This window comes from Schistocerca americana, chromosome 2 (assembly GCF_021461395.2).
Source record: "Schistocerca americana isolate TAMUIC-IGC-003095 chromosome 2, iqSchAmer2.1, whole genome shotgun sequence".
Lineage (NCBI taxonomy): Eukaryota > Metazoa > Arthropoda > Insecta > Orthoptera > Acrididae > Schistocerca > Schistocerca americana.
Window position 1 is genome coordinate 12,676,547 of NC_060120.1, and position 27,260 is coordinate 12,703,806.

At 43.4% G+C, this 27,260-nt stretch overlaps 1 protein-coding gene across 1 annotated transcript in view; it reads right to left on the reverse strand.

Moving 5' to 3' along the window:
- Window positions 1–963: 963 nt before the first annotated feature.
- Window positions 964–27,260, reverse strand: part of LOC124594959 (UDP-glucosyltransferase 2-like) — a 53,957-nt gene continuing 27,660 nt past the window's right edge. The window contains exons 4-6 of the mRNA XM_047133469.1: window positions 23,292–23,514; window positions 11,910–12,129; window positions 964–1,555 (exon numbers count right to left, since the gene is read on the reverse strand). Coding sequence (XP_046989425.1) covers window positions 1,276–1,555; window positions 11,910–12,129; window positions 23,292–23,514 — 723 coding nt within the window. The 3' untranslated portion in view covers window positions 964–1,275. The remainder of the gene's footprint in view (window positions 1,556–11,909; window positions 12,130–23,291; window positions 23,515–27,260) is intronic.

Below are 27,260 nucleotides of genomic sequence, written 5' to 3' on the forward strand. Positions count from 1 at the left end.
TTACAGCAACGTAGCATGAACCTTTGTTGCTCATTGTCCCAATTGCATTACCAAGGAGGGTCCCTTCCTTTTCTGGAATGAACTCGAGTGTCGTTGAAATTCATAAGCCAGCATTAAAGTAATATCATTCAATTTCACTGCTTTAATTTCAAAGTTCAGTTAAAGTATTCATAGCTGGCTACTATATTTATATTACACAAGCAGAAATTAAGAGTGCGAATTTTGTTACCGTATTTTAGCTTACCTGTGACTGCAGCTCAGCTTGGTACGTACTAACTTTTACTATTGTTAATTGTTCAGAATCATTTAATTCAAGTTCAAAGTTAAATCTCTTATTTCTAAATTGTGTAGATTCAAGTAGCTTTTGAAATGATTATTGAGGAATCCCAAGACTAACCTTATTTTATTGAATTTCGTAGTGCTTCAGAAACAAAGTTCACTATTAATTTCAGTCACTAAATTAACTTTCAATTTTCCGGTTTTATTTTGATAAATTAAGTCAGAGTGTAGCGAAACTTATTACTTCTGACAAACATCCAGTTTTCACACAACACGTGTCAAGCTTCAGTTGCCACGCCTTTAGTGCTAATTATATGTGCATTAACCTTTCATTTTCAGATATTATAGTAGTTGTCCATAGGACTGCCGACCGTAATTTTCCCCAAATCTCAAATATCTAATTAACGCCAATTAATTGTTAACGTAACGACCGCACATTTACTTTCTTTATTAATTTCACCCTTTTCTCAAAATTAATTTCCACCAATTTCATTTGCATTTTTCCTTTCATTTAGATGTAACCATTTCCTCCCTCTTAACCGACAAATTAACTTCGGTGACGATTGATTTTCCCAAATTTCCATTAGGTGCACGCGGTTTAATTTTTCACTGTCATTAAGGTCGATAAGTGAGGGGAACTTTACATACTGTGTGTCACGATTTACATGTTTATCTGGAAATGGGTGATCGTTAAAACTTTATTTCTGTCTATTGTAAATGCACATGATTGTAATCCACTTAAATTAATAACGTGTTATTCTAATGAGGACTAAAATTCGAATTATTTTCCTACAGTCGACTGACTCCAATACAATCCAACACACTACATCTAAATATAAATAGAATACTGTTGCAATGACATGAAATTACTTCTTCATATCTTGATGGTATAGACTGTGATTCCTGAAGTATTATTCGCAGAGAAGCACACATTTTGAAATATTGGTGAGTCTGCGGTTCCTAAAGAAAGAATTGACGGAATCCACTTTCAGTTGATCACTGTTTCTTCTGCTTCTGTTTGTTGCCTTTGCAGACGGACGCTATGCGCCGTGCGACGGAGTAGACGACGCAGAGTGTGAGGGCAGCGACCACCAGCAGGAAGGCGACCACGTCGAGCAGCAGCAGCTGCCACCAGTGCAGGTCGAGGGCTGCGCTCCGCAGGTGTGGGGCTCCCTTATGGCGGATCACGTACTCGACCCACCACACCGCCCGCTCCCGCGAGTCCGCCCTGTGCTCGCGGAACACGGCCGACAGTCTCTTCATGTTATCCTTGTACCTGCAGAGGGCAATATTGTCACGGATGCAGAGAGTGTGACAGAAATCACGGCTCAGGACACAGCAAGCAAACAGAGCTAAAATTGCAGAATGCGCGTAAATGTCAAAGAGAGTGTTCCTACAAGACAACAGATCATAAGGTGTAGTGCATATTTCCAAAGATGATTATGAGCCATGTAAGTCCACTTAGATGCCTGATTTACTTTCTGACAGGCCATGGACGTACTATGAATATTTACACACTACAGGCCATTAAAATTGCTACACCAAGAAGGTGACGTGCTACAGACGCGAAATTTAAACGACAGGAAGAAGGTGGTGTGATACGCAAATGATTAGCTTTTCAGAGCATTCACACAAGGTTGGCGTCAGTGGCGACACCTACAACGTGCACACATCAGGAAAATTTCCAACCGATTTCTCTTAAACAAACAGCAGTTGACCGGCGTTGCCTGATTAAAGGTTGTTGTGATGCCTCGTGTAAGGAGCAGAAATGCGTACCATCGCGTTTCCGATAAAGGTCGGATTGTAGCCTATCGCGATTGCGGTTTATCGTATCGCGACATTGCTGCTCGCGTTGGTCGAGATCCAATGGCTGTTTGCAGAATATGGGATCGGTGGGTTCAGGAGGGTAATACGGAACGCCGTGCTGGTTGCCAATGGGCTCGTATCACTAGCAGTAGAGATGACAGACATCTTATCCGCACGGCTGTAGCCGGCGGATGTGGCCGAGCGGTTCTAGGCGCTACAGTCTGGAACCGCGCGACCGCTACGGTCTCAGGTTCGAATCCTGCTTGGGCATGGATGTGTGTGATGTCCTTAGGTCATTTAGGTTTAGGTAGTTCTAATTTCTAGGGGACTGACTACCTCAGAAGTTAAGTCCCATAGTACTCAGAGCCATTTTGAACCGCATGGCTGTAACGGATCGTGCAGCCACGTCTCGATCCCTGATTCAACAGATGGGGACGTTCGCAAGACAACAACCATCTGCACGAACAGTTCGACGACGTTTGCAGCAGCATGGACAATCAGCTCGGAGACCATGGCTGCAGTTACCCTTGACGCTGCATCACACACAGGAGCGCCTGCGATGGTGTACTCAACGACGAACCTGGAAGCACGAATGGCAAAAAGTCACTTTTCGGATGAATCCAGGTTCTGTTTGCAGCATTATGATGGTCGCATCCGTGTTTGGCGACATCACGTGAACGCACATTGGAAGCGTATATTCGTCATCGCCATACTGGCGTATCACCCGGTGTGATGGTATGCGGTGCCATTGGTTACACGTCTCGGTCACCTCTTGTTCGCATTGACGGCACTTTGAACAGTGGACGTTCCATTTCAGATGTGTTACGACCCGTGGCTCTACCCTTCATTCGATCGCTGGGAAACCCTACATTTCGGCGGGAAAATGCACGACCGCATGTTGCAGGTCCTGTACGGGCCTTTCTGGATACAGAAAATATTCAACTGCTGCCCTGCTCAGCACATTTTCGAGATGTCTCACCAATTGAAAACGTCTGGTCAGTGGTGGCCGAGCATCTGGTTCGTGACAATACGCCACTCACTACTCTTGATGAACTGTGATATCGTGTTGAAGCTGCATGGCCAGCTGAACCTGTACACGCCATCCAAGCTCTGTTTGACTCAATGCCCAGGCGTATCAAGGCCGTTATTATGGCCAGAGGTGGTTGTTCTGGGTACCGATTTCTCAGGATATATGCACCCAAATTGCGTGAAAATGTAATCACATGTTAGTGCTAGTGTAATATATTTGTCCAATGAATACTCGTTTATCATCTGCATTTCTTCTTGGTGTAGCAATTTTAATGGCCAGTAGTGTAGAAGATAAAGAAACGTTCGAAAAATACATGATCATGTGGCAACATCGGTACACGAGACCATATTGTTATAGAGTGCCCAGCCTACTAAGATTTGCAGACTCAAGTAAACGGTGTTGGTACACTAAGTAAAAAATAGCACCTCGTGACCGAGGTAGCCAGAAAGTTAGACAATATGTAGAGTATATGAGCAAGCGAATTGTAAGTGTTAACGCTCAATAGAATACTGAGAGACTGAATTAATATCCTCGAGAATTCACCGACGCCGGAATCAGTGTCTACGCTGAGGACGACTGTAAGCAGTGGATATTACATCAACAACATGACAACTATAGGAGAACCAGCAGGACGATTGGCAACTTTAAAGTGACTTAAGTGGGTCTCCCAGCAAGAGGAAGATGCAAGGGTTGGTGCTGAGGACCCTTTAGGCTGCACTGGTTGATTCCACAGGGACTGCGAACGACGGCACCACCTCACCTGTCGGCCTCTTGCTGAGCTGACGCGCTGCAGGTTCGGCATTTATTGAGGACGGTATGGGCTTTCTAGAACTTCGGTTCTAGAGGTTTACCATACTGTCCCCAGGAATTGGGGACCGCTCACTTGATAGAAAGTAATCATGGATGTAGAAATGCGCAGCAGGAGCTTCCTGAAGAAATTAACCTCCTTAATCCTGGTACCTCCCAGCCAGTAAGCTATGAGGCGTGTTTTTTAAGTAAGTACCGTTTTGAAATTTATAAAAAAAGACGTGCTAAGAGATATGAATAATTTTATTTTTACATGAAAGCCTGCACCTTAATCTACGCACCGACGCAATTACAGTCTGATTCTTGCGTGTTTACGTTGTGTACTGAGTGTTTAAGATGCCTCCGATAATCGTGAGTCCCGCCGACTGTGAAGTACGAACTGTTATAAGATTTTTTAGTGGTAAAGGCCTAAAAGTGATCGAGAAAACATTATGAGTGATGGAATGGTAACAAAGTGGGTGAGAGCATTTAAAGATGGCGGCATAAATGTGCATGACAAACAACGGAGTGGGCGTCCTTCGGTCATTAATGAAAGTTTGGTGTAGGAAGTGGACAATAAGGTGTGAGAAAACAGACGCTTTACGATTTCTTCCTTGCGGGATGACTTTACTTATGATTCTCGTAGTGTTTTGTATGGCACTGAGACCGAGCACTTGCATTACCGAAAATTGTGCGCACGTTGGGTACCGAAAATTTTGACGAATGTGCACAAAACCAAACGTTTAGACAGTGCATTGACTTTCCTTGAGCGGTACCACAACGACGGTGATGATTTCTTAAGCCAAATTATTACGGGCGATGAGACATGAGTGGCCTACGTCACGCCAGAATCAAAGCAACAGTCCATGGATGTTGAGCAAGGGCATCGTTTTGCTGCAAGACAATGCCCGTCCGCATGTGGCAAATCAGACCAAAGATCTCATCACATTATTTCGATGGGAAACTCTAGGTCATCCTCCGTACAGCCCCGATCTGTTGTACCTGACTGCTAAGCATGGAACTATTGCATCAGCATACTCTGAAAGGAACCTGACAGTCTGAACCGGAAGCCTTGCGTTTATCAAGTTATCTAAACTGCTTCCCACACCGACAATCTACTTTGAAGTTACGTTGTCAGTTGTTCTGGAATATTTACTTCGTCTTCTTCGGTGATGGCATTCCTGAAATCTGTGTTCAGTAACTCTAATTCGGTGTCACTGTAAAGAGTAACATCACCGTTCTTGTCACACAATGAAGGTACTGTATGCGCCCTGGAGTGGATTTATGCCGTCGAGAAGCTGAACGTTTGGTAGAACGTCCTGACCGTTAGCTAAAGGGACCTCGTGGCTGCAAAATAGTGTCATGTGGAAGAGACGTTTCTGTAGTGTTGTTGCTGTGGTCACGATAGCCGGCCGCTGTGGCCGTGCGGTTCTAGGCGCTTCAGTCTGGAACCGCGTGACCGCTACGGCCACAGGTTCGAGTCCTGCCTCGGGCATGGATGTCTGTGATGTCCTTAGGTTAGTTAGGTTTAAGTAGTTCTGAGTTCTAGGGGACTGATGACCACAGATGTTAAGTCCCATAGTGCTCAGAGCCATCTGAACAATTTTTTTGTGGTCCTGATAACTGGTTTCATGCGGCTCTCCATGCTACCGTATCCAGAGCAAGCTTCTTCATGTCGATGTACCTACAGAAACCTACGTCCTTCTGAATCTGTTGAGTGTATTCATCTCTTAGTCTCCCTCTATGCTTTTACCCTCAACGCCGGTCTCCAGTACCAAATTGGTGATCCCTTGATGCCTAGCAATATGTCCTACCAACCGATCCCTTCTTCTAGTCAAGTTGTGCCACAAATTCCTCTTACCCCCAATTCTGTTCAGTAACTCCTCTTTAGTTACGCGATCTACCCATCTAAACCTCAGCATTCTTCTGTAGCAACACACTTCGGAAGCCTCTAGTCTCTTCGTGTTCAAACTATTTATCGTCCATGTTTCATTTCCATACATGGCTACAATCCATACAAATACTTTCAGAAAAGACTTCCTGACAGTTAAATCTACACTCGATGTTAATAAATTTTTCTTCTTCAGAAACGCTTTCCTTGCCATTGACAGTCCACATTTTATATCCTCTCTACTTCTACCATCATCAGATACGTTGCTCCCCAAATAGCAAAACTCATCTAGTACTTTAAGTATCTCATTTCCTAATCTAATTCTCTCAGCATCACCTGATTTAATTCGACTACATTCAATTATCCTCGTTTTGCTTTTGTTGATGTTCATCTTATATCCTCCTTTCAAGACACTGTCCATTCCGCTGAACTGCTCTTCCAGGTACTTTGCTGTCTTTGACAGAATTACAATGTCATCGGCAACCCTCCGAATTTTAATTTCTTCTCCATGGTTTTAAATTCCTACTCCAAATTTTTCTTTTGTTTCCTTTACTGCTTGCTCGATAAACAGATTAGTATAACATTGGGGATAGTCTAAAAGCCTGTCTCACTCCCTTTCCTATCACTGCCTCCCTTTCACCCGCCTTGACGCTTATAACTGCCATCTGGTTTATGTACAAATTGTAAATAGCCTTTTGCTCCCTGTATTTGACTCCTGCCATCTTCAGAATTTGAAAGACAGTATTCCAGTCAACTTCGTCAAAAGCTTTCTCTAACTCTACAAATGCTAGAACCGTAGGTTTGCCTTTCTTTATTATATATTCTAAGATAAATCGTAGGGTCAGTATTGCCTCACGTCTTCCAACATTTCTACGGAACCCCAACTGATCCTCCCCAAGGTTGACTTCTACCAGTTTTTCCATTCGTCTGTAAAGAATTCATGTTAGTATTTTGCATCTGAGACTTATTAAACTGATAGTTCGGCGGTTTTCACACCTGTCAACACCTGCTTTCTTTGGGATTGGAATTATTACATTCTTCTTGAAATCTGAGGGTATTTCCTCTGTATCATCCATCTTGCTCACCAGATGGTAGAGTTTTGTCATGGCTGGCAGTCCCATGGCCATCACTAGTTCTAATGGAATGTTGTCTACCCCTGGGGCCTTGTTTCGACTTAAGGCTTTCAGTGGTCTGTCAAACTCTTCACGCAGTATCATATCTCCCATTTCATCTTCATCGAAGTCCCCATCCATTTCCATAAAAATGGCCCTCAAGTACATCGCCCTTGTATAGACCCTCTATACACTCCTTCCATCTTTCCGCTTTCCTTCTTCGCTTAGGACTGGTTTTCCATCTGAGCTCTTGAGATTCATACAAGTGGTTCTCTTTTCTACAAAGGTCTCTTTACTTTTCCAGTAGGCAGTATCTACCTTTTACCTAATATATGTCTCTACATCTTTAAATTTGTCCTCTAGCCTCCATTGGCTTAGCCATTTTGCACTTGATCTCATTTTTGATACGTTTGCGTTCCTTTTCGCCTGCTTCTTTTACTGCATTTTTTTTCCCCTTTCATCAATTACATTCAATATCTCTTCAGTTACCGCTCGTCTTTCTACCTACTACTAGCCCTCGTCTTTTTACCTACTTGATCCTCTGCTGCCTTCACTATTTCATCTCTCAAATTTAGCAATTCTTCTTGTACTGTATTTCCTTCACCTGTTTTTGTTATTTGTTCTTTAATACTCTGCCTGAAACTCTCTACAGCCTCTGGTTCTTTCCGTTTATCCAGGTCCCATCTCCTTAAATTCCTACCTTTTTTCAGTTTCTTCAGTTTTAATCTACAGTTCATTACCAATAGATTGTGGTCAGATTGCACATCTGCCCCTGTGAATGTCTTACAATTTTAAACCTGGTTCCTAATCTCTGTCTTTCGATTATGTAATATATCTGAAACCTTCCAGTGTCTCCAGGCCTCTTCCATGTATACAACCTATTCTTAAACCAAGTATTAGGTTTGTTAAGTTATGCTCTGTGCAAAATTCTACCAGACTGCTTCCTCTTTCATTACCTACCCCCATTCCATATTCACCTACTACTTTGGTTCTCTTCCTTTTCCTACTATCGAATTCCAGTCCCGTATGACTATTAAATTTTCGTCTCCCCTTACTATCTGAATGATTTCTTTTAGCTCATCATACATTCTTTCAACCTGTTAGTCATCTGCGGAGCTAGTTGGTATGGAAACTTGTCCTCCTGCAGGGGTACGCGTGCGGTTCGTGTCTATATTGGCTACAATAATGCGTTCACTATGCTGTTCGTAGTAGCTAACCCGCGCTTCTATTTTATTTTATTTTATTTTATTTTATTTATTTTTTTTTTTGTCATCAGCACTATGGGACTTAACTACTGAGGTCATCACTCTCCTAGAACTTTTTTTTTGGTCATCAGACTACTGACTGGTTTGATGCGGCGCGCACGAATTCCTTTCCTGAGCTAACCTCTTCATCTCAGAGTAGCATTTGCAACCAACGTCCTCAATAATTTGCTTGACGTATTCGAATCTCTGTCTTCCTCTACAGTTTTTGCCCTCTACAGCTCCCTCTAGTACCATGGAAATCATTCCCTCATGTCTTAGCAGATGTCTTATCATCCTGTCCCTTCTCCTTATCAGTGTTTTCCACATATTCCTTTCCTCTCCGATTCTGCGTAGAATCTCCTCATTTCTTACCTTATCAGTCCACCCAATTTTCAACATTCGTCTATAGCACCACATCTCAAATGCTTCGATTCTCTTCTGTTCCGGTTTTCCCATAGTCCATGTTTCACTACCAATACAATGCTGTACTCCAGACGTACATCCTCAGAAATTTCTTCCTCAAATTAAGGCCGGTATTTGATATTAGTAGACTTCTCTTGGCCAGAAATGCCTTTTTTGCCATAACGAGTCTGCTTTTGATGTCCTCCTTGCTCCGTCCGTCATTGGTTATTTTACTGCCTAGTTAGCAGAATTCCTTAACTTCATTGACTTCGTGACCATCAATACTGATGTTAAGTTTCTCGCTGTTCTCATTTCTACTACTTCCCTTTAACTTCGTCTTTCTCCGATTTACTCTCAAACCATACTGTGTACTCATTAGACTGTTCATTCCGTTCAGCAGGTCATTTAATTCTTCTTCACTTTCACTCAGAATAGCAATGTCATCAGCGAATCGTATCATTGATATCCTTTCACCTTGTATTTTAATTCCACTCCTGAACCTTTCTTTTATTTCCATCATTGCTTCCTCGATGTACAGATTGAAGAGTAGGGGCGAAAGGCTACAGCCTTGTCTTACACCCTTCTTAATACGAGCACTTCGTTCTTCATCGTCCACTCTTATTATTCCCTCTTGGTTGTTGTACATATTGTATATGACCCGTCTCTCCCTATAGCTTACCCCAACTTTTCTCAGAATCTCGAACAGCTTGCACCATTTTATATTGTCGAACGCTTTTTCCAGATCGACAAATCCTATGAAAGAGTCTTGATTTTTCTTTAGCCTTGCTTCCATTATTAGCCGTAACGTCAGAATTGCCCCTCTCGTCCCTTTATTTTTCCTAAAGCCAAACTGTCGTCACCTAGCGAATTCTCAATTTTCTTTTCCATTCTTCTGTATATTATTATGGTAAGCAGCTTCGATGCATGAGCTGTTAAGCTGATTGTGCGATAATTCTCGCACTTGTCAGCTCTTGCCGTCTTCGGAATCGTGTGGATGATGCTTTCCCGAAAGTCAGATGGTATATCGCCAGACTCATATATTCTACACACCAACGTGAATAGTCGTTTTGTCGCCACTTCCCCCAATGATTTTAGAAATTCTGATGGAATGTTATGTATCCCTTCTGCCTTATTTGACCGGAAGTCCTCCAAAGCTCTTTTAAATTCCGATTCTAATACTGGATCCCCTATCTCTTCTAAATCGACTCCCGTTTCTTCTTCTATCACATCAGACAAATCTTCACCATCATAGAGGCTTTCAATGTATTCTTTCCACCTATCTGCTCTCTCCTCTGCATTTAACAGTGGAATTCCCGTTGCACTTTTAATGTTGCCACCTTGCTTTTAATGTCGCCAAAGGTTGTTTTGATTTTCCTGTATGCTGAGCCTGTCCTTCCCACAATCGTATCTTTTTCGATGTCTTCACATTTTTCCTGCAGCCATTTCGTCTTAGCTTCCCTGCACTTCCTATTTATTTCATTCCTCAGCGACTTGTATTTCTGTATTCCTGATTTTCCCGGAACATGTTTGTACTTCCTCCTTTCATCAATCAACTGAAGTATTTCTTCTGTTACCCATGGTTTCTTCGCAGCTACCTTCTTTGTACCTATGTTTTCCTTCCCAACTTCTGTGATGGCCCTTTTTAGAGATGTCCATTCCTCTTCAACTGTACTGCCTACTGCGCTATTCCTTATTGCTGTATCTATAGCGTTAGAGAACTTCAAACGTATCTCGTCATTCCTTAGTACTTCCGTATCCCACTTCTTTGCGTATTGATTCTTCCTGACTGATGTCTTGAACTTCAGCCTACTCTTCATCACTACTATATTGTGATCTGTGTCTATATCTGCTCCTGGGTACGCCTTACAATCCAGTATCTGATTTCGGAATCTCTGTCTGACCATGATGTAATCTAATTGAAATCTTCCCGTATCTCCCGGCCTTTTCCAAGGATACCTCCTCCTCTTGTGATTCTTGAACAGGGTATTCGCTATTACTAGCTGAAACTTGTTACAGAACTCAATTAGTCTTTCTCCTCTTTCATTCCTTGTCCCAAGCCCATATTCTCCTGTAACCTTTTCTTCTACTCCTTCCCCTACAACTGCATTCCAGTCGCCCACAACTATTAGATTTTCGTCCCCCTTTACATACTGCATTACCCTTTCAATATCCTTATACACTTTCTCTATCTGTTCATCTTCATATATATATATATATATATCCCTGTACTCACGTGACCAAAAGTCTTTTTCCTCCTGCCACCAAACTTCACTAATTCACACTATATCCAACTTTAAGCTATCCATTTGCCTTTTTAAGTTTTCTAACCAACTTCCCCGATTAAGGGATCTGACATTCCACGCTCCAATTCGTAGTACGCCAGTTTTCTCCTCGTGATAACGACGTGCTCCTGAGTAGTCGCTGCCCGGAGATCCGAATGGGGGACTATTTTACCTCTGTAGTGTAGCATTCAATAAAACTTACTTTTCCTCCTACGACCGCAGAAGTCTAGAGATGGCATCACATTCTCTTCACCGATGAGTGTCTCATATGCCTTCAACCATACAACTGCCGTGGACGTGTTTGGAGGCAAACAGGTCAGGCTGAACGCTTAGGCACACTGTCCAGCGAGTGCACCAAGGTAGAGCATCTCTGCTGTTTTGGGGTGGCATTATGAGGGGTCTACGTACGCCGCTAGTGGTTATGGAGGGCGCCGTAACGGCTGTACGATACGTGAATGCCATCCTCCGCCCGATAGTACAACCATATCGGCAGCACATTGGCGATACATTCGTCTTCATGGACGACAATTAGCGTCCCCGTCGTGCATATCTTGTACAAGACCTCCTTCAGGATAACGACATCGCTCGAGTAGAGTGGCCAGCATGTTTTCCAGATATGTACGCTGTCGAACATGCCTGGAATAGATTGAAAAGGGTTATTAATGGACGACGTGACCCACCAACCACTCTGAGGGATCTATGCCGAATCGCCATTGAGGAATGGTACAATCTGGACCAACAGTGCCTCGATGAACTTGTGGATAGTATTCCACGACGAATGCAGGCATGCATCAATGCAAGAGAACGTGCTACTGGGTATTAGAGGTACCTGTGTGTACAGTAGTCTGGACCACCACCTCTGTAGGTCTCGCTGTATGGCGGTACAACATGCAATGTGTGGTTTTTATTAGCAATAGGCTATAAAGGGCGAAAATGATGTTTATGTTGATCTCAATTCCAATTATCTGTACAGGTTCCAGAACTCTCGGAACCGAAGTGACGCAAAACTTTTTTTGGTCTGTGTACAAGATAATTTTTAATTGGCAATAGTGCTTATAAAACATTACTTTGACTTACGTCGTGTCTTCCAGAACCGTACGTATGGAACGCAGAAATGTGTCTTTCGTGACGTCTTGAATATTCAACCTGACGCCAATCTGTGACTGTGCAATCTTTGCAGCGTTATGGTGCTGGTCAGAGAAGACCGGGATGACCACTAATGGAACTGCATGGTATGTGGCCTCGTTCAAGCTCTGGAGACCACCCTGCATTATGAAAAGGCGGACTTTCGGATGAGCTGCAAGGAAAAGACAACACGTTAATTCAGCAACTGATACAGAGTACAAAAATAGTACAACATAATTATTTTCAGCCATAATGGCTATAACAGCAGTAGCAACTCACATTAAAGATACAGGCCACCCTTTGAAAATCGAAGTGAACCTCAAAATTTTACACAAAATAGGAAAAAGTAAAAGAATGGATATCATGGAAGAAATGGAAATTTTCATACATAACACAAAGCATGGAGATAACATTCTTAACGAAATAACGGTATTCAAGAACTCAAAAATCTTCAGCAGTCTTAAGCCAGTTCTAACTCAATAGATTCAAGAAATGTCAATGTAAATAATTGAGTAGAACCAAGAATATCGATACAAAACCTCGATAATCGATACAGACTCACATGCTACAGTCCGCCATTTTGTGTTATGTGTATAACATCGAAGCAATTTGTGCGGTGGCAGTCAGTGACAAAATGTAATGTGCAATAGTGTAATGTCAACCAACAGCTCCGCCATTACACCAGTGATGCAAGTGAAGCAGCAAGATGATGTAATTGTAAGTGATCAGCTGTCACACTATTTTCGTAACACACAACTGATGCAAATCTATCTTGCATCCGACACAGGCAGTGATATACATAGTCAACAACAACAAAGAAGAAAACCAGCAGAAGACATCACTGACTTCGTTTTCTAGATACACACTGCCCCCCCTCCTTCCCCCCAAATGCCACACCACCAGTTACAGTAAAAAACAAAGTGTTCTAGATTAATCTACTTTAAGACTGTTTATATTTAAGTAACATTTCTCTATGTATGTATGTATGTATGTATGTATATACAAACTCTTGAACATGAACAGAACATGTTCGAAACGCGTTGCATTATGTTGTATTAAACACAAAAAAAGTGACTGGAAGCAGAAGCTTGAAATAAATAATAGTACAACATAATCTGATTGCCGTACACAGACATACTTGCCACTCTGCAGTCGGATCCTAACCGTTTTGAATGTACACTCTAAGACAAAAACCGGGCTTCACGACGGAATGGCACTGAAATCGGTACATGTATTGACAAAAAATGATTACCGTTGAAGAAATGGATGATTTATGGAAGAGATGAAGCTTCACAAACTCAGCAGGTCAATTTCGCATTGGTCCTCCTCCGACCCTTATTCAAGCAGTTATTAGGCTTGGTGTTTAGTGATGTCTTGCTGAGGACTATAGTGCCAAATCCTGTTCAACTTGCGCATTACATCAACAAAATCTCGAACTTCAAAAACCCTCACTCGAGGAGAGGTCCGGCGACCTTTCTGGCAAAGGCAGGGTATGGAAAACAGTAGAAACTCTCGCCCTGTGTGGAAGGGCATTATCTTGCTGAAAAGTAAGCCCAGGATGGCTTGACATGAAGGGCAACAAAAACAGGTCACAGAATATCGTCGACCTGCCACTGCCCTGCAACAATGCCACGGATGACAACCAAGGGGTCCTGGTATGAAATGCAGTAGCACCTCAGACAATCTGGCTGTATGTGGGGCGACAATGAGGTTGATATCCCGACGCTGTCCGATACGTCTTCAGATATCGGGGCTCAGTTCGAAGCGGGCCTCATCACTGAAGAGAACTCTACTGCAGTAAATGAGATTCCAGATGCCGACGATCAGCGAAGATGCGTATGGGTGGCGCGCCAGGCAGCGGTGGGCTGCCAAAGTGACTGTCACCTGCCATGCTGTCCTGTCTGACAACTGGGAGTGATGGTTTGGAAAACCATTTCATTTTAGGGTAGGATCACTGTGATTATCATTCGCGGCACTGTTAAACCACAGCAGTACATCGACAATATTCTGTACCCAGTTTTGCTGCCCTTAATGGCAATCTATCCAGGACTTACATTTCCTGCTTCACCTTGTGATTGCCAAAACCTATCTTTGCCAGCAAGGTTGACTTGTATCTCCCCAGTTAACGTTTGGAGCATTATGGCAGGGCCCTGCAGCCACCTTGGGATATCACGATCTAACTTTGCCACTGGACAGAATTTGGTGTGATATCATACGGAAGACATTCAACAACTCTATCAATCAATGATTGGATAGATACCAGACATGGACCAACTTGTTACTGACTTGCTGAATTTGTGAAGCACTTTCTCTTCAATAAATCAGCCACCTTTTGTGAAGTTGTAATAATTTGTTTGTCAACAGATATTCTTCGCTTCTTCCGATTTCCGTGCCATGCGGAAAGTTCCATCATGGTGCGTCGTCATTCTTTTTTTTTGTAATTTTTTTGTCTTAAGGCATATTTCATTGTGTTACAAAAAATTGTACTCAATCACATGTTTGGGTTAATTCGTTAATGTATTAAGCCAATATGGCATATGTTATTCTTGAATTACTTGTTTTTAGAGTCTTCTAAATATTTTAACTGACTTGTGCTCCTTCAATATGCTACATACACAACCAACAAACTTGTACTCCACTATGGATGCACCCATAACTGCACAATTGCTTTTTTACTTACCCGAACCCTTTATTAATGAATGTAAAGTATACTAGTACCGAAAATATGAATAATACTGCCTAAGAAGGTTAGTTGGGGAACAGTTACATATTTTTCTTGTTCAGAAGACGAACAATAGAAACAACTATTCTGGGGACAAAGCACAGTTTGCGAGGGGATGATAGTTCTTGAAGAGAAGGAAAGAAAACAGAAGTGAGACAGAATTAAGTGAACTAAACAAAAATGTTCATAAAAGTAATGAGATTTTAAGGGAGGCAAACGATAACAAGCGTAATGTGAGGAAAATTAAATGGGCACTCGTTTTTGCGATCACTCCAAGCTATCAGACGTCTCTGTCATGAGGAACTTAGGGACCATAAGGAAAAATTATGCTTATGAAGCATCAAGACATTTGTTAACTCTAGAGTTTTTTGGGAGCTTGGGCAGGATTATTAAAAACCTCAATTACAATACCTGTTACAAATGAATTAGTACTACCTGGAAGACTAATTTGGGATGATCATATTTATAGTGTATTTACTAGAGATGACACATCTGTAATAATTTTCCTTGTGTTAATGAGTATTATAATTATTGGACTTGGTAAATGACTTGTTCCATTAACAACTGGAGCACCAGTTATAGTATTCTCTCATGTAAACAATAAGTTTTTACTTTTACCTCCACTGTGTTTATTTCCTCTCCCTTCGCCTTGAAGGTTGTATTGTTTATGAAGGAGCTTTGACAGATTTTAAATTACCTTATCACACTGATCTGGTATTCGTTCAATAGTATGTGCAGTGAAATTTTTTCAAAAGCAATTAATACATTATTATTTTTATAGTCAGTTGCTAATAAATACGTTCTTACCGTCGGTTTTACTACCTGTACAGCCACATGCTTCGCTATAATACTAACCGACCAAAGCTGAAATGCATAGTTATTTGGTCCTGCAGCTGGTTATCTCGCACTCCTACACAAATCTCTGTTGTGCTTCTTTCGTCCACCAAGAGCTAACACTCAAATTTCTTTCTGGCATTTATCACTATTTCTCATATTGAAAGAGATGAAATTAAACTTTTTGGAACATTACAAACCATTTGTGCTGCGTTATCGACTAGATTAATATGAAGCAATGCAAAGTCCATGTTGAAGTAACAGCAGTATTGTTAAAAGTACACAGCTTCTCGTAGTAAAGATGATATGATATGGTGTGATGCAGACAGGGGCCACTAAAAAACTGTTAGGCATTTGAGTTTTTGAACAATGAAAGCAAGTGTACCTCATGCACACATGACCACTGGACAGTTTGCAACTGCGTCATGTTGATTGGGTGGTGCATTATAGGGTGGGGTGGGGAAGGGTGAGGGAAAGCAGGTTACTGGAGGAGGGGGACGAAACTGGCACTGCTTGGCTGACCATACAGGGACTAGATGATCACAGGACCAGCTGTGACGTGGTGGTAGGGGTGGGGGGCGGGGCCAGTGGTGGGTAATGGGGAATGGATAAGTAGAAGGGCAGAAGGTGGAAATAACAATGGGTGTGCTGGCAGAGAGCAGTGTACAGTGAGGGGAGGGGGGGGTGAGTTTGGAGGAAGTAATAGGACAGGGGAGGGCAGAGACTTTTGGGTGGAGAGTGTGGGGAGAGTTCACTACTGTAGGTTGAGCCTGGGGCGATTTCCGGATGGATAGTGTACTACAGGGATAACTCCTGTCTGTGCAGATCAGAAAAGTTGGTAGTATAGTGGAGGATGCAAATGTTGAGGTTGTGAAGGTGTCATTGAAATAAGAAATGTCATGTTGAACTACATGCCATAGGGCAAAACTTTTTACACTTGGTCAGAATCTGGTGGTGGCCATTCATCCTGACATGTGTCAGATTGGTAGTTACACTAATGCAGTAAGCTATGCAGTATGTGGGATAGATGCCTTCACAGATGTCCCAGCCACTCATGAGGTAGAGTAAGTTTACGAAATAATTGGAATATGAAGTGCTGAGTGGGCGGATTGGGCAGGTCTTGCACCTGGATCCTCCACAAGGATGCAACCTCTTTGGCAAACAACTGGAATTGTGTGTAGCTTCAGGAGGCTGGCAGGTCGACATATGGGCACATTAGGATGTGTGCAAAGGAGTCTGGATCTCTCATTTCAGGGAATGGTAATACATTATAAGGGCCCTGGTGCAATATGTGGTTCAGCTGTTTCAGTCTGTGGTGATACTGGATGATGAAGGGAGTGTGCCTTTACAGGTATCTCTTGGGATTGGTGAGTGTATTAAGGTACGTGGGTTATGGCACAGGAAATCTGTTTTTGGATATGTCTGAGGATCTGCCTGTGAAAGTCTTTGTGAGACCTTCAGCATAGTGGGCGAGAAAGTTCTCGTCACTGCAGATATGCTGTCCCATGGTTGCCACACTGTACAGGATGGATCTTTTGGTGTGTAAGTTTTGGCAGCTGTCGAAATGCAGACATTGTTTCTGGTTGGTTGGTTTAATGTGTACAGATGTGAGGATGGATTCTTCAGAGAGGAGGAGATCAACATCCAGGAATGTGTGAAGCTGCATTGAGGAGGACAGGGTAAAGTGGATGGGGGACAAGATGTTCAGCTTCTTTAGTAGGATAGGTTGTCTTAGCCCTGTGACCACATTGTGAAAGTATCATCAATTAACCTGAAAGAGACCAGGTTTTTTGGTTTTTCGAGATAGAAAGGTTTCCTCTAGACAGATCAAAAACATGACCGGATAGAAAGGTTTAATGTATGTGTCCATGACTTAGCCATGGATTTGTTTGAACAACTATCCTGCAGAAGAGAAGTAATTGTACATTAGGATACAGTCAGCAAGGTGTATAATGAATGAGGTTTGGTGTCTGAAGAATACTGGAAGAGGGAGTGTTCAATAGCAGCAAGACGGATACTGGCATGTAGTGAAGTGGCATCAACTGTAATGGCTAGAGATCCACGATATAAAGAAGTGGTAATGATGGAGTCTTAGTGAAGGAAGTGGTTGGCATCTTCGATGTGGGAGGCTAGCCCGCATCTCGTGGTCGTGCGGTAGCGTTCTCGCTTCCCACGCCCGGGTTCCCGGGTTCGATTCCCGGCGGGGTCAGGGATTTTCTCTGCCTCGTGATGGCTGGGTGTTGTGTGATGTCCTTAGGTTAGTTAGGTTTAAGTAGTTCTATGTTCTAGGGGACTGATGACCATAGATGTTAAGTCCCATAGTGCTCAGAGCCATTTGAACCATGTGGGAGGCTAGATTTCAGGAAGTTGGTTGGAGGTGTTGGTCAATGAGGGCCAAAATTCTTTGAACAGCCGCACAAGAACCAGATTCCATAGCGTGTCAAGGATTTTTGGGCTTGTGGACTTTTGGAGCATGCATAAGATTAGTGTGTGAGGTGTCACAGCATAAGAGTAGGGTTACAGATTCGAGAAAGAGGTTCTGGGAGGGTTCTAAAACTATAAGCACAGATTGGAGATTATGCTGGACTACTGGGATTGGATCGCTCTGACAGTGCTTCTAGACAATTCTCAGAGTACTTCTGTGAGGCAGAAGTCTGTCTGCTTGTGGGGTGATTAGGTCGAAATCTGATTTGAGGCTGTGTATGTCTGTAATTTCTTCTGCTGAATGGTTGGTTTTCTTAGGAAAGGACCAGGGGAAGGATGGTGAGGCAAGGTTTTAGGTAAGGTGATTCTGGAAGGTGACCAGGGAGTCGTTAGGTGGCAGAAGGGGAGGAACACAATTCGATGTATGAACAGGGAGGTACAGGGTTCAATGTTGACATTAGATTGCCTCTGGTTGGAGGGACTGGAGACAAAGAAATGTTTATTCTGCAGGGATCAGGAGAAGGCCAGAGGTCTTTGACAAGTCCAGCGTGGCTAAATTTGGGTGTTGGGCTGTGACTGGAGACTTTGGATAGGACAGAAACTTCTGTGGCTCAGGATTTTGGTAGAAGGGTTAACAACAATGTTCTTGGATTGTTTGGTCTATGAAGTTTGGGAAGTGTTGGTAAGGAGTTTTGGATGATGTGGCAAGATCGAAATATCAATTATGCAATTACTCGGTGGTATGAGGGTTTGGCGAGGAGGAACACTGCAGGTTGAATAGGGACTGAATGCTGGTGCTCGAAGGTGGCAGTAGGATTTAAGCAGGTTGGATAACTTTTGGAGTGTTCTTCAGGTGCTGGAAGGGAGTCGATTTCAGGGATGTGTGTCGCACTGTGTTAGAACATAGACACTTTAAATTTCTGCATCACTTTCCAGTTGATCTAGACTCCACCCTGCACCATGAATCTTTCTGAGCTACATGGATTGGAAGTATCCTTACAAAATATTCTCCCGAAATCATCCCAGCCTCAGCATATGGTAACCCACTGGGCCCATAGCCTCCACCCAACAGTTTCTGCCTTCTCTGTCGTACTACGTCCTCCCAGCTCATGTACCCTCACTCTTTTTGTACACTGCTCCCTGGCAATACACAAACATTTCTTTTCCCCTTCTTTGCTCTTTCTCTCCACTCTCCATTTCCATCTCCGTCTCCTCCTTCACAACCTCCCAGCACTGTACTTGGAAGCCTTGTCCTGACAGCATCTAGTACATGTACACTCCATCAGACAGTACCAACTTATTTCGAACCCCCTCCCCTCTGCCACCTCCCTCCCCCAATCAGCACCATGTATACCTCACCTATCCCCAACCCTCCTCTTCCTGCTGCTTTTGTTCGACATGACGGAGTTTCATTTTTGTTGGAGCAACTATAGACAGCTGTCATGAGTCCGTGGGGTGTGCATGATTGTGTGAATGTGTGTGTTTGAGTGAGTGTATATGTGCGTGCATGTGTGCGCGCATGTGTGTCTTACTTTCTGAAGAAAGCTTTGGTCAACAGCTCAAGTGTTTAACAACCTTTTCATCATTCCTGCCTGCAACTCAACATGCCATCTATACAGTGGGTATCGGTCTATTCGTTTTATAATATTGTTCATATACCAACGTGACCATTTTATTGTTTGATTTTGCTTAACAGCTGCTTTTCATGGAAAAACGGAATGAAATATTTGTTTCCAATTATTCTCTAAAGCATTATTCGTCTGAATGTCTGTTCTCCGACTTCTTTCCTGTGGTTTTTCCCCGCCTTCCAAACAGCACATGCGCTGGCATCCAAGCCACACTATGAATGATCTTAATGGTGCAAGGCCATGTGAGCACACGGATTATTGGGGCAGCATTTTATGTCCGAAGTTCTTACCTCTGATGATTATGATTACTCCTCTTGATCTCATTTCCTCTCATACTCACGTATTTTCGTGTATTACTTTCCACACCTCACTGTGTCAGACGAACATGTGAACCATGTTCTCAGTCGTACCTTTTTCTTCCCTAACCCCAACACACTCATTCTCTCATACCTAATCCGTCCCGTCCCTTTCCCTGCGTTTCTGGACTCTATTTCGCGTTTTTGGGGGTGTTTGTAGCATTTTAACAATTCGTGTTTTAACGTGTTTGTGCTTATTTTTGCGCATTTCTACGTATATTTATCCGTCTTATTGTGTTTGCTTCTCAACCATCTCCTATATTTCCCGTTTCCCCAACTCCATCGCTTCCACGATGGGCCACCGCCCCATATTTTTGGTCCAGTTCAAAAACGTATCCCTTTCGCTGGGTGAAACACAGCCTCACGTTCTGTTCTCCAAATGCTGCCTAAACCGTGAAAGAACACCCAACTTCTCCCTAATGCCCTTCCAAACTGAAAATCAGATGTTCTGATTCCTCCAGTCCCTGTCCCTCACAAACCTGGTGTAAAGACTTCTTTGCTGCCAACCCCTCCAAATAACGCCAATCTAATACCATTGAACCCAGTCTCTCTGGACTCATACCACCATCCAAAATTAACACTCCCCAGTTCCATCTGACCATCCCCTGGTAACCTACAAAAATTATTTATTTACATCTTGGCCTCACAATGCTTTCCCAGGTCCATTCCTTCGATTACAAACCTCTCAGCAGAAGAAAGGAGTGACATAAATAGCCTCCAATCAGATACCGCCTAACCTTCAGGCAGAGATTCCACTGCTGTTCTTATGAACCATGTTAACTCCCTGGAAGTGGCCCTCTGCCATTGCTCTGGCTTTTCCAGCAATCAGCTGAGCCAGAATGATCCCATCCCAAAAGTTCAACGTAACCTCCAGCTCATGTTAAAGCGTGACACCCTCCTATGCAAAAACGTTTATGGTCCATCTAGAGCCAACTTCCCTATCCTCCCAAAACCCTGGTCTATTTCAGGATCATTGATGATACCATCACAATTTGGTCTCAAGGCTAAGACATCCTATTCTCATTCCTTCACAAGATAAACACCTCCTCTTCTACCTGCTTCCGCTACTCCTCCTCAACCCAGCTCAACACCTTCATGGATGATGACCAGTTCCGCTCTGATGGCTCCATGTAAGCGTTTGTCCACATTAAACCCATCCACCATCAAAAGTGCCTGCATTTCGAGAGTGGCCATCTCAGAGAACCAGACTCCCTGGGGACAGCATATCTGCAGTGACTATGACTCCTTTGCCTAGACGCTGAAGGTCTCACAAAGGCCTTACTGGGCAGACACTATCCACATGACACAGTGCGCAAACAGATTTTCCATGAGATAATTCCTGGCACCTCTATCACCCCACCACATCAAAGAATTAGGTAGAAAGGAGCGCACCCTACATCACTCTGTACCACCCCAGACTGGAACGAGCCCTTCCTCAAGGCTTTATCTACTATCATGCCCCAAAATGTAGGTCATCCTACCTCTCGTGGTGCACTCTCATGATGAAATGTGTGATGAAATAAATAAGCACCCCTAATGTTGTGGCTCTAACGGCATCAAAGTAGTTTCATCATAAATAAATATTTATGATACAGCTGAAGTGGTCATTTTCATCGGGATACATTACTAAAGCCACAGGTGCCGACATAACAAAATTTTTTGCCTCCTAAAGGGGAGTCTCGTCCCACGTCGATCTCCACAAATGCTAGTCCATCCCTAAGCCACGCACAATCTGAACCCCTTGCAACATGGATCTTTTTGAAAGGTGCAAGACCTGCTCAATCCAGCTGTCCAGCATTTCCTACTACATTCTTGATGCAGGCTTATCCTACTGCGGGAGAAGCCAGGCCAACCATGAAAGCAGCTTCGTCATACACCAGCTCTGCCGGTATGACTAGCAACCATAAACCCACCAAGATGAATGACCATGGCCACATTGAGTCTAAGTGCAAAGCGGGCTACCCTTTGGTATATCGTACAGCAGAGCATATGCAGCACAACATAATATGCTTGAGTCAATGATGGCTTCACAATCTGGGCCATATAGATCCTCTCCTCCGCCACCAGTTTTTCAGAAGTCTGCAGATGGGATTTAGCCCTACAACACGTTTTCCACCCAAATAATCTCCCTGATCTCAACCCCCAATAACCTACTGCCCCCACAGCCTCCACTCAACAGTTTCTCCCCCCTCTGCTTATTACCTCCTCCCAACTCACATCCCATTATCTTCATTCTGCACTGCTCTCTGGCTGTAACCCACCAGTTTTTCCTCTTCTATGCTTCTCTTCTCTTCTCCTCACCATTTCCCCCTCTCCCTCCTCCAACAGCCCACCATCACTGCCCCTGGCTGCCAGGTCCTGCTACTGTCTAGTCCCTGCACACTCTACCAGGGAGCCTCTCTGTACTCTGCTTTCCGACCTCCTTCGCACACCACTCCAGACCGCTGCTAAGGTTGAATGTGACAGAGTTCCTTTGTGGCCAGAGTGGTTCCTGAAGAAGGCTATGGCCAGTCTGTCTTCTAGGATAAATCAGTGTCACTTCTGGCTCATGTGTTTCTCCAGAACCCAGATAAATGATCTCCAAGTTGCTAGTGTTTCCATTCTTCTGAACACAATTCATGTTACGGTAATACAGCATGTCATATCATATTTGAAACTGAAATTATTACTTTGTTCTCTAAGTGTGAGATCATTTTGCCTGTCAGCATGTACCTTGCGTACCAAGTGGAACACATCCGCCGTGACATTTTTTTCTGCTGAAATCAATATTTCTGAGGGAAGGTTGGTTATCCCTGGTGCTTTGCTTCGACGTACGTCTTTCAGAACTTTGCGAAATTCTTCTCGCAGTAACATGTCTCACCTCTCTCCATTTACTTCCACTTACCTCTCCACACAATTCTCTTGAAGTTTGTATCATCTGCACAGTCCTCTATGTATCTCCTACATGTTCCAGCCTTCCCATGTTTGCCTTCTACAGGTATTCCGTGTTAGCTCTTAATAGTCATACGTGCTTTTTCTTTTCCAACGGACGATTTCTCATATCAGCAGCATGTGCCTTGCACATATTCCTGCATATTTCTGCAACTTTCCATTTAGCCTGTAACTGTTCCTCCTTTGTCGTGTTGCGCTTTCTGATAGGCTCTTAATTTTCTGCTTTTCTCTATTTCCTTTTTTCGTCTGCTAAATTATAATGTTTATATGTATTCTTAAGGCTCGAGATACTTTGCCGCTGCAGTATGAGTGAGAAAATTAATGATAGTAACGTATTAATAATAGTATTACCGTGTAGATAGAATGCAATGCAGTATAAAGGAATAAAATGAAGTATGCTTTTTGGAATAGAGAAAGACGGGAATTGCTGACAGCTTACCCAGCACAGACGGCTGCTGCAGCCACTTTCGGATCATGACGTTCTCCGGCTGAGAAGGCAGCGAGTCGTTCTCCCACTTCCAGAGGACACGCTGTGGCAGCTGTCTGAATACCTGCAGAATGTCCTGGATCATCTCAGGGGGGAGGTTAGTGCTTTTCACGTTCGAACCGAGGCTGAAGTAGATCACGCCATGCTCAGCTCCATCCAGGAACTTCTGGATATCCTGCGATAAACAAGAACATTAAAAAAGATGATATATTTCTTTAATTTTCTAAACGTTTCCGATAGGAAAAATTATCCGCTGAACTTATTTATATTCTACAATTTTATCTCCATTATATGAGTGCTTCGTGTCAGGCATGTCAGAAAGAAGAGGCACCATGTTGAATCCGTAGCTGTGACACATATTGTGTAAATATAAGGTGGAGAGGGGCGAAAGGAAAAGGAAAGGGAAGGAATTATTGATGTCAGCTGCATCAGAAGTTTATGTGGGAATCAGTGCATGTCAGAAAGAACAGACACCATACATTCATCCAACTGATTCCCCTAGATTGGCCATGAATCCACCACCTTCCAGTACAGACGCACAGTTACGTTCGAACTCATGTGGCAACCACAAAGTAGTGAGCATGGAGGACATGGACAGCGACTGAGAATACACTACACGATCAAATGTATGTGGACGCCTGGCTGAAAATGACGTACAAGTTTGTGGTGCCCTCCATCGGTAATGCTGAAATTCGAAATGGTGTTGGCCCACCCTTAGCCTTGACGACAGCTTCCACTCTCGCAGGCGTAGGTTCAATCAGGTGCTGGAAGCTTTCTTGTGGAATGGCAGCCTATATTTCGCGGAGTGCTCCACTGAGGAGAGGTATCGATTGCGGTGGGCGAGGCTTGGCACGAAGTCGGCGTCCAAAACATCCCCAAGGTGTTCTATAGGATTCAGGTCAGGACTCTGTACAGACCAGTCCATTACAGGGATGTTATTGTCGTGTAACCGCTCCGCCACAGGCCGTGCATTATCAGCAGGTGCTCGATCATGTTGACAGATGCAGTTGCCATCCCCGAACTGCTCTTCAACTGTTGGATGCAAGAAGATACTTAAAACATCAATGTAGGCCTGTGCTCTGATAGTGCCACTCAAAACAACAAGCCCCTCCATGAGAAACATGACCACGCTACACCACCACAGCCTCCGAATTTTACTGTTGGCACTACACACGCTGACAGACGACTTTCACTGGGCATTCGCCAATCCCACACCCTGCCATCCGATCAACACGTTGTGTACCGTGATTCGTCACTCCATATAACGTTTTTCCACTGTTCTCTCATCCAGTGTTTACGTTCCTTACACCAAGCGTGGCGTCGTTTGGCATTTGCCGGCGTGATGTGTGGCTAATGAGCAGGCGCTCGACTGTGGAATCCAAGTCTTTTCACCTCCCGCTTAACTCTTACAGTACTTGCAGTGGATCCTGATGCAGTTTGGAATTCCTGCGTGATGGTCTGGATAGATGTCTGCCTGTTACACATTACGACCCTTGTCAGCTGTCGGCTATCTCTGTCAGTCAACAGTCTCTGTCATTCTTTTGTGCTGTACGTGTCCCTTCACGCTTCCACTTCACTATCACATCGGAAAACGTGGACCTAGGGATGTTTAGGAGTGTGCAAATCTCGCTTACAGACGTGCTATACAAGTGACACGCAATCACTTGACCATGTTCGAAGTCTGTGAGTTCCGCGGAGCGCCCCATTCTGGTCTCTCACGACGTCTATTGTCTACCCAGGTCGTTGATATGTAGTACCTGGCAGTAGGTGGCAGCACAATGCACCTCACATGAAAAACGTGTGTTTTTGGGGGTGTCCGGATACTTTTGATCACATAGTGTAGGTGGCGTTCGTTGTGAGCAAGTGTCAGCCGGGGAGGCGTACCTAGGTAGTGCAGGCAATTCTGATTAACACTATGTCCGGAAGGCGCAGTGGTTAACCAAACTGCATAATCAGCAGGAGATCCCGGTGTGCAGGATGGCAGGCAGCCAGTCAAGGAATATTTTGGGGAATTAGTTTACAAAATTTATTTCAAAGGCCCAGTGGAGTCTTTACAAGTTTTCTCCCAGAGTAATTCACGCCGTGTCTACGTGACACAAGTCGCTTGTCTTTCAGAACCGAGGCAGTTCTGTCCAGTTAAGGCTGCTGACAAGAGACGTCCTAGCCCTCTGCTGAAACTGCTATCGAATTCACACCATTGGTTTTAGCCAATGTAAGTAGGCTGTTTATGTTTTCTCTATGTAAGTAGGCTGTTTAGGTTTTTTATTGGTAACGCCACCTCTGTATGACAATCACTGGCTGTGCTGTGGGCAGTCTGTGTCTGCTTTGCATTGTTGTAATACTCGCCATTGTAGTGTTAGGCAGCTGGCTGTGAACAGCGCGTAGCGTTGCGCAGTTGGAGGAGAGCCGCCAGCAGTGGTGGATGTGGGGAGAGAGATGGCGGAGATTTGTAATTTGTCATGAACTGATATATATATTATGACTTGTGATGATATCAAGGTAAATACATTGTTCGTTCTCTATTAATATCTTTCATTTGCTAACTATCCCTATCAGTAGTTAGTGCCTTCCATAGTTTGAATCTTTTATTTAGCTGGCAGTAGTGGCGCTCGCTGTATTGCAGTAGCTTGAGCAGCGAAGATTTTTGTGAGGTAAGTGATTTGTGAGAGGTATAGTTTAATGTTAGTCAGGGCCATTCTTTTGCAGGGATCTTTGATAGTCAGATTGCGTTGCGCTAAAAATATTGTGTGTCAGTTTAAGCACAGTCGTGTATAAATTGTTCAAAGGGGACGTTTCATATGTCGACCCTTAGCCTAGGATACCTCACTGGAATCTTCTGATTTTTCTTGTAGTTTGTGTATTTAGTGTAGCTTTTGTTTATTGCTAGCGCGTAATTGTAGAGAGAATCTCCTTTGTAGTTGTAGCCTTTCATTGTTGTACAGTAAAACAGTTGTGGCATGCATATAGATTTGCACCAAGTATTTCGCAGCTGTAATTAACTAGATATTATTTTCAGTGTTATGTCAATGTGTTCTCTTATTTTTGCTCTTCAAATTGTGTTTTTCTGTGTTGTCGTGTGAAATACTGTGACAATAATGGCGTGTGAAAAACGTAATACTAGGCTCCAAAGTAAACTGAGAAATGACAGTGAAAATGAAAGCAGTGTGTTAGCGCCACCGAGTAATGAATTAGCTGATGTTCAAAGTAGTAATTTGGTAACTGTTCATAGGGAAATGGAGCAGGCGGCAAACAATGGCGTGGACAGTGAAACAATTAGTGAAGAGGGACGCATTATCGATCGATCGGTCGGCAACAGCTTGCCTCAGGAATCGGGAATGTCAGGACACAATTTTGCAAATACTGTAGATTCAGGTTTTGCGTCCTCACCGTTTTCTCAAATGAGTCAAGACACATTTTCCGCTTGTCAAAATGTGAATGTTGCCGGTGCAAATTCACTGCCGAAAAGCACTGAGGAACATGTTTCAGACACCAGTGCATTGTTATTACAGTTAATGCAACAAATGGGACAAAAGCTTGAAAAGTTAGACACAATGGAACAAAATCTTCAAAAGTTAGACACTACACTTGAACAAACACGTGTAGATTTAACCACTGAGTTACATAACATCGAATCGAAATGTCAAAAGGTCTGTAATGACGTAAAAACTCAAATTTGTGAGCATTTTCAACCTATTTTTTCGCGGCATGAAAATGCATTACGGAATCACGAAGCAGCCATAAAAGAACTGCAAACTATTGTTCATGAAAATCATGAGACCTTGCAAGCTAAATTTGACTCAGTTGCATCTACCGATTCGGTTACGCAACTTGCAAAAACTCAGGAAAACTTAAAGGACACAGTAGATACTCTGAAACTTGGTTCAGAAAAACACACTGAGGAAATAAGTACACTATCGGATA